This window comes from Ahaetulla prasina, chromosome 16 (assembly GCF_028640845.1).
Source record: "Ahaetulla prasina isolate Xishuangbanna chromosome 16, ASM2864084v1, whole genome shotgun sequence".
Taxonomy (NCBI): domain Eukaryota; kingdom Metazoa; phylum Chordata; class Lepidosauria; order Squamata; family Colubridae; genus Ahaetulla; species Ahaetulla prasina.
Window position 1 is genome coordinate 12,591,327 of NC_080554.1, and position 14,185 is coordinate 12,605,511.

The window sequence follows — 14,185 nt, forward strand, 5'->3', positions numbered from 1 at the left end:
AAGGATCTGCTTTTTGGCATTCCTTGAGTCAGGCAAAGTCTAATCTGGTTACTGAAATCACACCTTGGATTCCTGCCTGCCCTGAGAACTCTGACAGGACTTTGGCAAAGCTGCAGAGGCTTCGTGGCCATACAGACTTCCCAGACCCGGCCGTCAGAGGAGGAGTGGGACACGACAAAAAGCTTCCTCTGCATGTTTCCAACCAATACGGTCCTGAGCTTTCTTTTGCTAATCGGGCCCGCCCTATTTGCTGATTTCATCAATCTGTCTTGTTTTAGGTCTCTTTCGTGAATGCTTTTTAATCAAGTGGGATCCATTCTATGACCGCCTTGGCCCACCTGCCATCAGTTCTTCTTACTATGTGACTAGCCCATTTCCATTTCAATTCTTTTAATTCTTTTGATGGCATCTCTTTAAGGAGAAATTTCCCGACAGTGAAAGCAATCAACCAATGGAACAGAAGTTGCCTTCAGAAGTTGTGGGAGCTTCATAACTGGAAGCCTTCAAGAAGAGACCGGACTGCCATCCGTCAGAAATGGTGTAGAGTCTCCTGCTTGGGCGGGGGGTTAGACTAGATGACCTACAAGGTCCCTTCCAACTCTGTTCATCTGTTAGCATCATATTCTTTCATTTGTTCTCTAATTCTTGTGCGGGTCTTTCTATCTGGTCTTGTGAAGCCGAGCACGTCTCTTTCCCATGGCTCTTTGCATCACTTCGTAGCTTATGTGTCGATTGTGAAGTTAATGTCCATGTTAATGTCCTGGAGCAGGTAGCATGAACGAATCGAAAACCTTTCTGGCATAGGGGGAGGTTGTTCTTGAAAACTGAGATCCATTGGCCAAGGCAGCGGTCACCAATTGGTGGTCCATGGACCACTGGTGGTCCGCGAGAAAACTTTGGTGGTCTGCAGAAAAAATATTTGCATTTTTTTTATATTGCACCAAATCAGGGGTCCTCTAAATACGGCCCCTGGGATGGATACGTGCAATGAATGTTTGTGTTGCTGCAAAGTCTCCCCCTTCTGGGTCTTTTCATGTGGGTCGGAGGGGGGCAGAAATTCCAACATGGGGTCTGCTTCGGCCTCCTGGTGCAGGACTTTGGACGAAGGCTGGAGGGAAGCGCCCCTGGTGGTGAAGAGCCAGAGGACCTTATTCCAGTGGGACTGCATCATGTCCTGGAACTGGCTGACCATCTCAGCCCGCTGAGCCTCCGGCGCCAGTACCTGGCCTTGCACTCCTGCAACTCTTCCCTCTGCTTTGAAAGCCTATGCTCCTAGTCCTCAGTGAGGTGCTTCTGCTGAGCCTTCTTCTCGGTCAGATCCAATTTGAACTGAGCTGTTCTACCAACTTTTTCTCGTGGCTGCTTAGCTCCAACAACTGCTTCCTTTTGGGGCCCTAAGGAGCCCGGATGGGGAGGCGAGGAGTTGGCCACGCCCACCCAGTCACATGACCACCTAGCCACGCCCACCCAGCTGATCATTAGGCGGATTATATTAGTGGTCCGCGGGATTTAAAATTATGAATTTGGTGGTCCCTGAGGTCCCTGAGGTCCGAAAGATTAGTGATCTCTAGGCCAATACAATACATAGCTTAGAGTAGGCTACCACATCTACGTAGTTCTTCTCCGGATATAATTTTTTCTTTCTTTCTTTGGTGAATTTATTAAACGTGAGAAAATAGGTTGTTCAAATATATACCTTTGCAGGATTAGGATTTGAAAAACTCTGCAAACACACCCCAACGGCTTCGACATTTCTAAAAATAGGGATGAATCGTCCTAGTGTCTGCTCTTCTGGCCCAAAACGTTACAACGCCCTAGATTAGAGACATCGACAAAACCTTAAAAGATAGAGGAAGCATTTAGAAATGTCCTTGAGGATTCTCCCCTCCTCGTTTTTTAACTTGTTTGCAGGGCCAGTTGATAAACGTGGCAATAACGAATGCAGGAGATTAACAGAGCATTGAAGGAGGGGAAATGTTTAAAGTTACCGTTTCCCCCACTCCCTTAGCTATGTTGTCAGGGGCTGCTGATCTGATGGGGTGGGGAAGGTGCGACAAATTTCATTTTTAATTGAATTTGGGGGATAGCAGTAGTAGAGGGAGAAATAGTGTGGACTGCAGAGGTAGGGACCTAGTACTGAAGAAAAAACAGTTTTTTTTCTGATTCAGGTGAGTATGTGTCCTGCTATCTTTGACCTAAAGGTAAGCAGAAGATTGTTTCTGCTTGCAGAGAAATGAGGCATAGTTTAGGGTTGTTTTTAAATCCGGCCAGGGGGAAGCGAAGATTTTTTTTTAAGATGAGATTTGGGTCCTGGATCCTTCTCGTGGCCTTGAGCAGCATCTCACGGGGATAACCTCAGTTTACCCTTTGAAAAATGATGGGATTGCCCAGTTGGTTGGCAAGATGTCTTAACAGGATCAGAGCTGGCTGGGGACAGAAGCAGGAGTAGTAGTTTGGAGTTGTGTTTTTAACCTGCTTGTTAAATTTAAAATCTTTCCAATTTTTTAAAAACTTTTCTCTTCCTCCTAAAACTGTTAAATCGTTATTTTGAAGAGCACTGGCAAAGAGTGTTCTAAGGTGTTCAAAAGGTGTTGAAGTCCACAAGTCTTAAAAGTTGCCAAGGTTGGAGACCCCTCTTCTAGTTGTTTTCCTAAGAGAAAGTTATAATGTCAAGATTTCTTGTGGCTGGCAGTTCCACAGTTTGGGGCAGTGTTTCTTAACCTCAGCAATTTTCAACGGTATTGGAAGACTGCCATCATGCCTCCTCTGGTCCTTCTCTTCGCTAGACTAGCCAGGCCCAGTTTCTGCAACCGTTCATCGTATGTTTTAGCCTCCAGTCCCCTCATCATCCTGGTTGCTCTTCTCTGCATTCTTTCTAAAGTCTCAACATCTTTTTTTATAGTGTGGTGACCAAAACTGGATGCAGTATTCTAGCTGTGGGCTTACTAAGGGCTGGACTAGAAGGCCTCCAAGGTCCCTTCCAGTTCTATTCTGATTGATTGAAAGAGTAGCATCGCATCAAGACTTAACATGCTTCCTCAGTGAAAGAGATGGTTATCCTAGCAGAATCCAGTTAGAGCCTTGGGGTCTTGTGTTATTAAGAAGGATTTTGGCCTTACTGGGGGGAAAAACATTTTCCCCCTCCCTTTTCAGTAAGGTCAAAGAATTTGAAAGAATATGATAAATTTTGTAAGCAAAAAATGGTGACAGTTCACAAAGATTACTAGTTGCAAATAGAAATGCACATGATTTCCATAGCAAGGAAAATAAAGCAGGAATGGTTAAATCGATTATTTTATTCAGAGAAGAAAACATGTTCTTATTTGGATATCACTTGCGCTTGTGAAGAAGAAAAAAATGTGACTTCGGTTTTGCTGATTAGAAAGATTTGGTGTTATAGGAATGATTAGTTATATATTAATTTGTAAAAGCAAAAAGTTGAGGTTGGAGTGTGTTTATCTTGTACTGTGCTAAGAAGAGTTGGAAGTCAATGCCCCCTTTTCCTTTTTTTCTTTCTTTCTTTCTGCCTGCCTGCCTTTCCTCCTTCCTTCCTTCTCATTCCAGTCTCCTTCCCTCCCTTCCTTCCCTCCTTCCTTTCCTCTTTCCTTCCTTCCTTCCCTCCTTCCTTTCTTCCTTCTTTCCTTCCTTTCCTCCTTTCTTCCTTTCCTCCTTCCTTCCTTCTCATTCCAATCTCCTTCCTTCCCTCCCTCCCTCCCTTCTCTTTTTCCTTCCTTCCTTTCCTCCTTCCTACCTTCTGTCCTTCCTTCCTTCCTTCCTTCCTTCCTTCCTTCTTTCCTTCCTTCCTTCTTTCCTTCCTTCTCTTTTTCTCTTTCTTTCTTTCTCTCCCTCTCTCTCTCCCTTTCCCCTTGTATCTCAGGCCCCCTTTTCCCCACTCCCTTTCCCTCCTTTAATTTCCTATTTTTTTCTTTCCTTCTTTGTATTTCACATAATAAAAATAAAAATGATAAATACTAAATAAACCCAAAAAAAAAAGGATTTTGGCAACCGGGAACGGCCTTGCCTCCCTTGCCTCAAAACCTTCTTCCCTTGCTCCCTCATAAACATGATGCCGTTACCAGCTCCGCCAATTTAAAAAAATCAGATTTGTTGGTGGAGTTCCCCTGCTTGTCACTGATGAATGAAGCTGCCGTTCGTCTGGAAATTAAATGGACGATTTCTTGGCAGCAGTGGCAATTTGCATGGCACGCGGTGCCAACCAGCCACCTTCACCCCTCGGACAATCTGTCGGTACACTGGCAGTTTGCAGTCTAACCTGTTTTACAAAATTTGTCCTGCTAGTGCCAGCACGGCCATTTTATATTGAGGTTGCTTTCTCTTCCAGAAGGGAATCACAAAGCAGCCGTCAATAAAGATAGCAAAATATCTTTCAATTCAGCAGCAGAAACTATATGTCAGGAGAAAGTTTCATTCCTTTTTTTATTTCTTTATTTTATTTGAATTTATATCCCGCCCTTCTCCGAAGACTCAGGGCGGCTTACAATATGTTAAGCAATAGTCTTCATCCATTTGTATATTATATACAAAGTCAACTTATTGCCCCCCCAACAATCTGGGTCCTCATTTTACCTACCTTATAAAGGATGGAAGGCTGAGTCAACCTTGGGCCTGGTGAGGCTTGAACCTGCAGTAATTGCAAGCAGCTGCTGTTAATAACAGACTGTCTTATCAGTCTGAGCCACAAAGGCTCAGTACTTTATCAGTACTTTTGTACTTTATCAAGCAGGGGGTTCCCCCCCCCCCCCGAAAAGGCAACTGGATTGATTCTGGAGCAGGAGGAGAAGGAGAAGGAGAAGGAGAAGGTTCCCATCCAGGAAGGTTCATTGGTTGAACTGGTGGTGGGAGAGATGGAAGGACAGGTTCTGACAGGATGATGGGTGTGTGCGTCTGTGTCGAAATGGAAGGATTGTGTTTCTTTGCAGTCATCTGGTCGTTAGCACTCTCTCTGAGATCTCTTGAAGGCTTCTTGGGGTTTTCACCTGAACCAGAAAAGACAATCCTTCCATTTCCACCCACCCTCCTGTCAGAACCTATCCTTCCATCCCTCCCCCCCCCACCAGGTACTCTCAACTGTCAGTACCTGTCCTTCCATCCATCTCCTCCCACCGTCAATAGAACTGATGAAGCTTCCTGGATGGGAAGCGAAACCTCTTCTTCTTCCTCAAAAAAACATCACTCCAGTTGTTTTTTCAAACAAGAAAAAAAAAACCAACCACCTTTGAGACAACTATGTTCTCAGAGTCTGGATGACGGAGTTTGGACATCCCCTCAGAGTCTGGACATCCCCTCTGCACCCAACCGATCACAGTCCTTACAATAATATCTTTGTAGGATGCCCTAGTCACTTCCGTGGATGTGACCGGGCCAGAGTCCAAAGAGTCAATTAACAAGACAGGTGTCCCTGGGGTCGGGTCTTCAATAGTCTCTGGCAATGGGCATCTACTTAAAGCGTCCGCATGTCCCAAGTCCTTGCCCGGTCGGTGAGATAATTGGTATGAATATGCTGCCAGGAAAATAGTCCAACGGGTCAGCCTGGGTGATAATGCAACTGGTGTTGGACGGTTCCCCGCCAAGAGTCCCAATAAAGGTCTGTGGTCTGTGACTATTTCAAATCGCCGCCCAAACAGATACTCGTGGAATTTTTTAACCCCAGAGACTATAGCAAGCGCTTCCCGGTCTAGTTGGCTATAGTTCCTTTCTGTTGCGGACATCGTGCGGGAAAAATATGCGATAGGGGCTTCCGAACCGTTCGGTAACTTGTGGCTGAGGACAGCCCCTACCCCGTACGGTGATGCATCACAAACTAGTACTAGTGGCAACGTCCCATTATACTGAATTAAAAGGCTATCGCTGGACAAAAGTTTCTTAATGCCTTCAAATGCCTTAGCCTCAACCCTGCCCCAAGTCCATACAGATTTTTTCGCTAGCAGTTTATGTAGTGGTTCGGCTACCGTTGCCTTATTTTTTAAAAATACTGCATAGAAGTTTACAAGCCCCAAAAATGCTTGTAATTCTGCTTTGTTTTTTGGGGGTGGAGCCTTTCTAATGGCTCGCACTTTGCTCTCAGTTGGGTGGATGCCTTCCTTATCTATCTGGTAACCCAAGAATTTATTTATTTATTTATTTATTTATTTATTTTTCGTATTTGTATACCGCCCTATCTCCCTAGGGACTCAGGGCGGTTCACAGGCAAATAAAAAGGTACATATAATATATCTTAAACCACAGCAATTAGATAAAATTTTACTAGGGCCAGACAAAAAAAATATTACCCAAATTTATAAATATTTGCTAGAAGTAGAATTGGAAGAAGTAGTGAAAGGATGTATGATCGCATGGGGTCAAAATATTGGACATAATATAAATTTATCAGATTGGGAGAAAATATGGAACAGAAATTATAAACTAACCAACTCAGCAGCATACAAAGAAAATGCATATAAAATGTTCTATAGGTGGCACCTGCCCCCTTCGAGATTAGCGAAAATGTATCCCAAAATGTCTCCCATATGCTGGAAATGTAAAAATAAAGAGGGAACATATTACCATATGTGGTGGTCTTGCCCCGAAGCACGTAAATATTGGTTAAAAATTAAAAAGTGGCTACAAGAAATCACGAATGAACAATTGGATCTAGAACCCGAACTTTTTATTGGGGATCTTTAAAAAAAATACGTGAAGAGTATAAAATATTTAATACTACATATATTAACTGCTGCTAGGATGGCCTTGCTCAATGTTGGAAACAGCCATGTGTGCCCACAGAGACTTATTGTACAAAAGATTATGAATTGCGCAGAAATGGACAAACTAACTTTGAGTCTGAAGGATAAGGAGACATCAGTATTTTATGGTATATGGGAACGGTGGTATGGATGGATGGAAAGGAGATAGGAATATTTAGTTACTAAACATAATCAATAGATAAAATAAGAACACAAATATGTATAATTTAATGTTTGTCATTATTGCATGGATTATTATTAGATGAAAAAGACCACAAATAAGCTGTTAAATGATATAAGCCTTTCCCCCCCCCTTTTTTATGCTTTTAATGTAACAAAGTTTAATAAAGTTTAATAAAAAAAAAGGTACATATAAATACAGAATAAAATAACAATTAAAAAACTTATTCCATATAGCCAAATAAATTAAAAAGAACAGTATATATAATAAAACCCCATTAAAACCTAAATTTAAAATCTAGTCACCAAATTCTACAGATTCAACTCCTATCTGGCATTTGTTGAGTTTAACCTTAAGCCCTTAAGCCCCGCAGACCTGAAAATGCCCAAAACCTTCCGCAATTTGACCCCTAATTCTTCCAAGTTTTCTGCTGATATCAGTACATCGTCAAAATATGGGACTACTCCCGGTAGACCCTGTAGGAGCCGTTCTATGAGGTTTTGGAATAACCCAGGGGCTACACTAACTCCAAACTGAAGTCGAGTGCATTTAAAAGCGTCCCGGTGTGTGACAATCATCTGTGCTTCGGCTGTTTCGTTGTCAACTGGTAATTGTTGGTAGGCTTGAGCCAGGTCGAGTTTGGCAAAGACCTGTCCCTGCCCTAACGAGTGCAACAAATGTTGCCCTATGGGGACGGGGTAAGCACTCTTTTGCAATGCTTTGTTAAGCGTTGCCTTATAGTCAGCACAAATACGGACTGATCCGTCTGGTTTGACTGGGGTCACTATTGGTGTCTCCCATTTTGCATGGTCGACGGGGACTAATATTCCCTGGCTTACTAATTTATCTAGTTCCCTGTCAATCTTGAGTTTGAGAGCGAACGGAACCCTCCTAGCTTTTAATCTAATGGGAGCTACCTGGGGGTCTAAATTGAATGAAATGGGGGTCCCCACGTACTTGCCCAGGCTGTCTTGAAAAACGTCCTCAAATTCCCTCAGCAATTCGTCCTTCAGGTTGACACCACTTCTGTGAACTCCGGTTATGCCCATTCCCAAGGCTCGGAACCAGTCCAGACCTAGTAAGCTGGGCAGGTTTCCATCTACGATGGTGATCGGCAGGGTTTTCTTGAAATGTCCATATCTCACTCTGACCGACGTGACTCCTCAAACAGGGATTCGGTTTCCTTGGTAGTCTTGCACTCTCAGCTTTTGGGGTTGCAGCTGGCATTTCGCGACTTCTGGCAGGTCCCTCGCGATTGTGTCCCAAGACATGATCGTGATTGATGAGCCGGTATCCACCTCCATTTTACACTGCATTCCTTCGATGTAGGTCTTAGTGAATATTTTCTTTTCTAGCCGTGTCGATGCGTGGCCCACTCGCACAGTGGTGTGATTCGACTTCGCGCCTTTTTTGAACTGGCCAATCCCTGGCCGCTTCGCGGAACCGGCGCCCTGTTGATTGGCCGGTTTGAATTTTTGGCGGGAAGGTTGGGAGGCTCGGCAGGCCTGAGCTATATGTCCTTTCTTTTCACACCGCCGACAAATTGCGTCCTTGAACCTGCAATTCTGTCGTTGGTGTTGGCCTCCGCAACTCACTCACTCGTCACGGTCGCCTCTTTCCGGCCTCCCGGTGTGGAAAACCTCTTCCTCTTCTTCATCTTCCCATTCTGCCTGGATCTCTTCGCTGTGGACCGGCGTTGCTTTCGCTGAGGGATTTGGTGCGTTCGGCTTCTGTAAGGTTTCCGCCGCTTTGGTGGACATCTCATGCGCCCTGGCCTCATCCAGGGCTATCGCTAGGGTTAGGTTGCTTTTCGACAGCAGCCGCCTCTGTAGTCGGATGTCCCTGACCCCACAAATGAGTTGTTCTAATAAAGTGTCCTCCAAGTCCCTATACTCACAGTGGGTTGCGGCTTTCCTTAATGCGGCCATGTACACGCTTATCGATTTGCCCTCTCACTGAACTCTTTGCCTTAGCTCGAAACGTTGTACGAACTTCGATGGCACCGGCGCGTAGTGTGCTCGTAACGTTGTCTGTAGCACTGGCCATGGCACCGACTGGACAGGCGTTGGTTCCGACAGCGATTCGGCGGTATCGAAGACTTCTGGCCCACAGTGGCTCAGGAAGTAAGCGTGCTTCCGATTATCCGATACTCCTTGCAGTTCGTTGGCTTCGAGGAAACACTCGAAACGAGCCATGTACGACCCCCATTTCTCCTTGGCTGGGTCGAATGGCGCTGGCGGCGTATAGCTAGACATCGCTATGTATCCGCTCTGGATGACTGGCTGGGTTTGAAACTAAGTTGCTCCTTCAGCTCTTTTCCTAGTCTCACTGCCTTCAATATCCCATCCTCATCGCCAATGTTAAGTTCGTGCAATGAAGAGGCAGGAGACGATGCAAGTGACAACAGCTCTTTAGTTTATTGTGGATCCCAGCAAAAACCAACAGGCAAAAACCCCTCTTTATATAGTATTTAGGCTGAGGCATCAACCAATCAGCAACGTGCATTTTCCCGCCCAATTTTGCCTCCTAAAATTCAAATACATTACAAGCTGGATTCATTAAACAACTGTGTCACTAATTTAACACGTGCAATGATTCCGTTAACAAACATGGCGAGAAAAGTCGTAAAATGGGGCAAAACTCACTTAATTTTGGGCTCAACTGTGGGCCTATTTCTAAAAGGGAATCAATGGGAAAAGGTCGTGGCGTAGAGGTGATCATGGCCCATGGCATTCACAAAACTGTTGTTGAGTGTGAGGCAAAAACACCTTTGCAGTAGTGATCTATGAGAGGCATAGAAACAGATTAAGGTTTTACCTCCTAATGCTGCTGTTCTGTATAGTCCCATCGCAAGAGAGGAATAATTGTCTCTGGATAGTATAAAAACTTAATTCCTAGCAATCACGTTCTATAAATATTTCCTAAAAACTTTCCAGCACAGGCAGGCAGCATTTACGACTTGGTCTGTTTCTTTTTATCTCCAAGACAAACGGATTTTTCTTCCTGTCTACAAGGCATTGCAGTCATCTGCCTGTAAAAATAATAATAATAATAATAATCCTGAAGTTTGTTGTTCGTTTGCATGACTGATTTTTAAAAAAAATAGGTACAATATTTTTATTTGCCATCATTCTGAAATAAGAAAGCTGTGGTCTCGCTCTTCTTCTTTGCGATATCCTTTTTGGTGTACTCCTTCAGTTTTCTCTACTTTAATCACTTTTCATAGGATTTAAATTTCCACTTTTCTGACTAAACACCAGGCCCTTGATTGATCCTTCTCATTCTTTCTGCCTCCTTCTCCTAACGTGGGCATACTACCAGATTTAAGCCTGGTGGGACCACTGCAGGATCATATATAGCAAATTACTTCCTGTATTTTGAAAGCTGAACTTCAAATTTAGAAACAGAACATAGAACATAGGTAGTCCTCGATTTGCAACTATTAATTTAGTGAATTGCTGGAAGAGAAATCGGGTCCAGTTCCAAGCCAAGAGAAAGACGCCGGAAATAAAATGGAAGCTGGCTGCAGGAAAGGAAGTCTCTTGTTTATTTGGATGCCAGAAACTTTAGTGATAGCAGCATGTTTCTTGGGTGGCTGACAAAATGGGGTAAAAGTAGGTGGGTTTTTATACACTCTTTGGGGCTTTGTGATTGAGATGCCTGTTCTTGTGTAAGAATCTGTCCTTTAATATTTTAATGGCAGTTGCCAGATTCCGATGGGGACATGCAGGGGTCATGGCTGGCTCTACAGGCAAAAGGGGAAAGGCAAATCCGAGGTGTTTAGCTCAGAGAAACACCTGATCTTGTCAGCTTTGGCTAGCCGAATTGTGCTGCTTATTTGCAGTCTCTTTGCTTATGACTAGATTGGCCCAGTCTTTCTGAATGGATACAAAATCTGCATTCCTCTTCAAACTTGAGACTGTTTTCCTATGGCAGGAAGACTGGGCCTGTTTTCTGCTTTTGTTAAGGTTTTTCTTCCTCCTTTATGGAAATATTCTATCCTGTCTCTTTTTAATATTAAGAATAAAGAATATTTTAATCTGGGGAGTGGAGGCCTTCCTACAGACTCTGCGAAGTTGCAACGGCATTGAAAAAAGTGACTTATGACTGTTTTTCACACTTACGACCGTTCCGGCCTCCCCATGGTCACATGATTAAAATTCAGGCCTTTGGCAACTAACTCCTATTTATGACCGTTGCAGTGTCCAGGGGTCATGTGATCACCAAATGAAACCTTCCCAGTCAATGGAGAAAGCCCGATTCACGCAAAAACTGCGGCAAAAATGGTTGTAAAAGGAGGCAAAACTCACTTAACAACTTAGCAATGAAAATTTTGGGCTTGATGGTGGTTATAAGTGGAGGATTTTTTAAAATTTACATTTATATCCCGCCCTTCTCCGAAGACTCAGGGCGGCTTACATTGTGTAAGGCAATAGTCTCATCCTATTTGTATATTTATATACAAAGTCAACTTATTGCCCCCCCCCCCCAACAATCTGGGTCCTCATTTTACCCTTATAAAGGATGGAAGGCTGAGTCAACCTTGGGCCTGGTGGGACTCGAGCCTGCAGTAATTGCAAGCAGCTGTGTTTAATAACAGGCTGTCTTACAGCCTGAACCACCCAGGGCCATTGGCCCTTTATGTTGCCACTTCATGCCACAGACTCATAAGCTTTATGGTTAACTACTAAGATCTTTTCCCCAAGCATAATAACACAGACAGAAGTGCACATTTATCATTGTGAAATTTGTGACGCTAAAGTAACGCACGAAGACACTACTGGTTTTAGTGATGCTGGAATTCTTAATTTCTTTTCTTTCTGTGATTGGATTGCTGATAAATTACCTGTGGTAACTGCCTTTTAGCTTCATGATTTGGTTTAAATTATATTTAGAGGGCCACAAGCCACCTTGGAAAGCTTTGTTTTGGTGGGGTGTATGTTGTATGTTATGTGTGTTGAATGGGGACACGGTGGCTCAGTGTTTAAGACGCTGAGCTTGTTGATCAGATGGTCGGCAGTTCAGCAGTTCGAATCCCTAGTGCCACATAACGGGGTGAGCTCCTGTGACTTGTCCCAGCTTCTGCAAACCTAGCAGTTCAAAAGCACGTTAAAAAAAATGCAAGTAGAAAAATAGGGACCACCTTTGGTGGGAAGGGAACAGCGTTCCATGTGCCTTTGGCATTGAGTAATGCTGGTCACATGACCACGGAGATGTCTTCGGCTTTGAAACGGAGATCAGCACTGCCCCCTAGAGTCAGCCAGGTGTGAGAACATCCTTGGTTCCCAAGAGGAAGTATTTTATTTTGACTACACAACCCCAGCTATCTCTAATCCCCCCCCCCGTCCCTCTCCCTCAGCTCCAGTGTGGCAGCACTGAAGCCCCAAGATGGCTTTGGCCAGGTCAGCTTCAGGGTTGACATATGTAATATGTGAAAATGAAGGTAGTACCTTGTATAGGTAGTCTGTTGTGGCTCCAGCCCCCCCCCCCCAGGCCTGGCCCCCTGCCAGAGAGTGACTGAGAGAGTGAGGGGGAAGGGTCATCAGGGCTCCCTTCTGCAGGGCCGGCCTCTCTGGCTCAGCTCCAGGAGCCAGAGGCAGGCCAGGTGGAAGAAATAACGAGACCTCTGTCTCCTGTATTTCCCCCCGCCCAGGCAATGCTCCCAGAACCAGCTGAGGACAATCAGTTCTGGTTGGACCCTAGGTTTCGTAGACAGGAGAGGCGGGAACAACAGAAGCAGGGGTGGGGCAGGCCTAGGAAGTGCTGAGTCACAGAGCGACACCCCACAGGGTATAAAAGCAGCAGGGGCTGCTATACTACTCCATGGCTTAGAGAGAATTTGAGCTGAAGTACTGGTTTCCTGGTTGACTCGCCGGCATCAAGAAAAGATAACAGAAACTTGGCAGACACTTGCTAGTTTGCTGCCAGAGCTGATAGCTGTCGTGGACTGAATTGCCGGCTAATTAAGTCATCACTCGTGCCTCCCAGACTGAGTTGGGGGAGGCAGAACATAGTCCTTCACTTACAACAGGAGTTACAACAGCACTGATCAAAATCCAGACACTTGGCAACGACTCATACTTATGGCCACACGATCACCTTTTGCAACCTTCAATGGGGAAGCTTCACTTGATTCACTTGACAGTCGTGTTATTCACTTCACCACTGCAGTGATTCTCTTAACAGCTTTGGCAAGAAAGGTCGTAAGATGGGGCGAAATTCACTTCACAAATGTCTCACTTAGCAACAGAAATTGTTGGGCTTAATTGTGGCTGTAAGTCGAAGACTAGCTGTATTCCTGGTTTGCGGTTTCGTTTGTCTTGGAATTCTCGCCAATGGCTGCCCTTTTCTCTTCCAGGAGCCAGGCCAAAGTGGGCGCAAACAAACAGCATGAACAATCTTGAGCTCCTGAGGTTCCCTTCTGAAAAGGTAAATAGCAATCAAAGTTCGTAGTGAAAAGACCATCATTCTTGTTGTTCTAATACTGTGATGGCGAACCTAGAGCACTGCGTGCCACTTCGGGCACGTGTGCTCAAAGTGGCACGCAGAGCCATGTCGCCTGGCACACGTGGCATCGCCTGTTCCTGTTCCGAGTTTCTGGTGCGACGATCAGCTGGCCTCTGTGCTTGCATCAGAGCTGCTCTTCCATTTTCCAGTGTGAGCAGGTGTGCTGGCCAGCTGATCAGTACATGCGCATGCGTAGCAGTAATCCGAAGATTTGCCAGCCGGCGAGCATGCGCACGTTGGAAAACGGAAGTACATTTTCTGGCGCGCGCTCAACAGCAGATCAGCTGATACGCAGCAGTAACCTGAAGACTTGCCAGCGGTAATCTGCAGAAACCGCAAGTACATTCTCCAGCACATGCCCATTCTCCTGGGCAACTCCTATTCCTGGTCTCGGCCCAGACGAGCGCACATGAAGTGTTCCCTTTTCAGCACTTGGCGCCCTGCACACTCTCCCTTTTTGGCGCACGGTGCCGAAAACGTTCACCATCACTGTTTTAATACAACCGCTCCCAATCCTGAGTGCCTTCTGGATATGGGTGGACTTTACCTCCCAGAATTCTCCAGCCTGGCCTTTGCTGAGTATTTTGGGAGTTAAAGGATTGTCTTTGAGATAAAGATACTTCAATTCCCAGAAATCTTCAGTCTGAACCTTGCTAAGAATTCTGGGAGTTGAAAAAAATGTCCTCCGGATAGAGAGACTTCAATTCCCAGAATTCTTCAGCCTGACAATCACTGAGATTCTGAGAACCAAAAG

The 14,185-nt window shown here is 44.9% G+C and overlaps 1 protein-coding gene across 3 annotated transcripts in view; it reads left to right on the forward strand.

Annotated features, from left to right (window-relative positions):
• GPSM1 (G protein signaling modulator 1) overlaps positions 1–14,185 on the forward strand; it is a 98,180-nt gene that overhangs the window by 40,418 nt on the left and 43,577 nt on the right. For all 3 annotated transcript variants that reach the window (XM_058159736.1, XM_058159737.1, XM_058159738.1), the window contains exon 9: positions 13,283–13,353. In XM_058159736.1, coding sequence (XP_058015719.1) covers positions 13,283–13,353 — 71 coding nt within the window. The remainder of the gene's footprint in view (positions 1–13,282; positions 13,354–14,185) is intronic.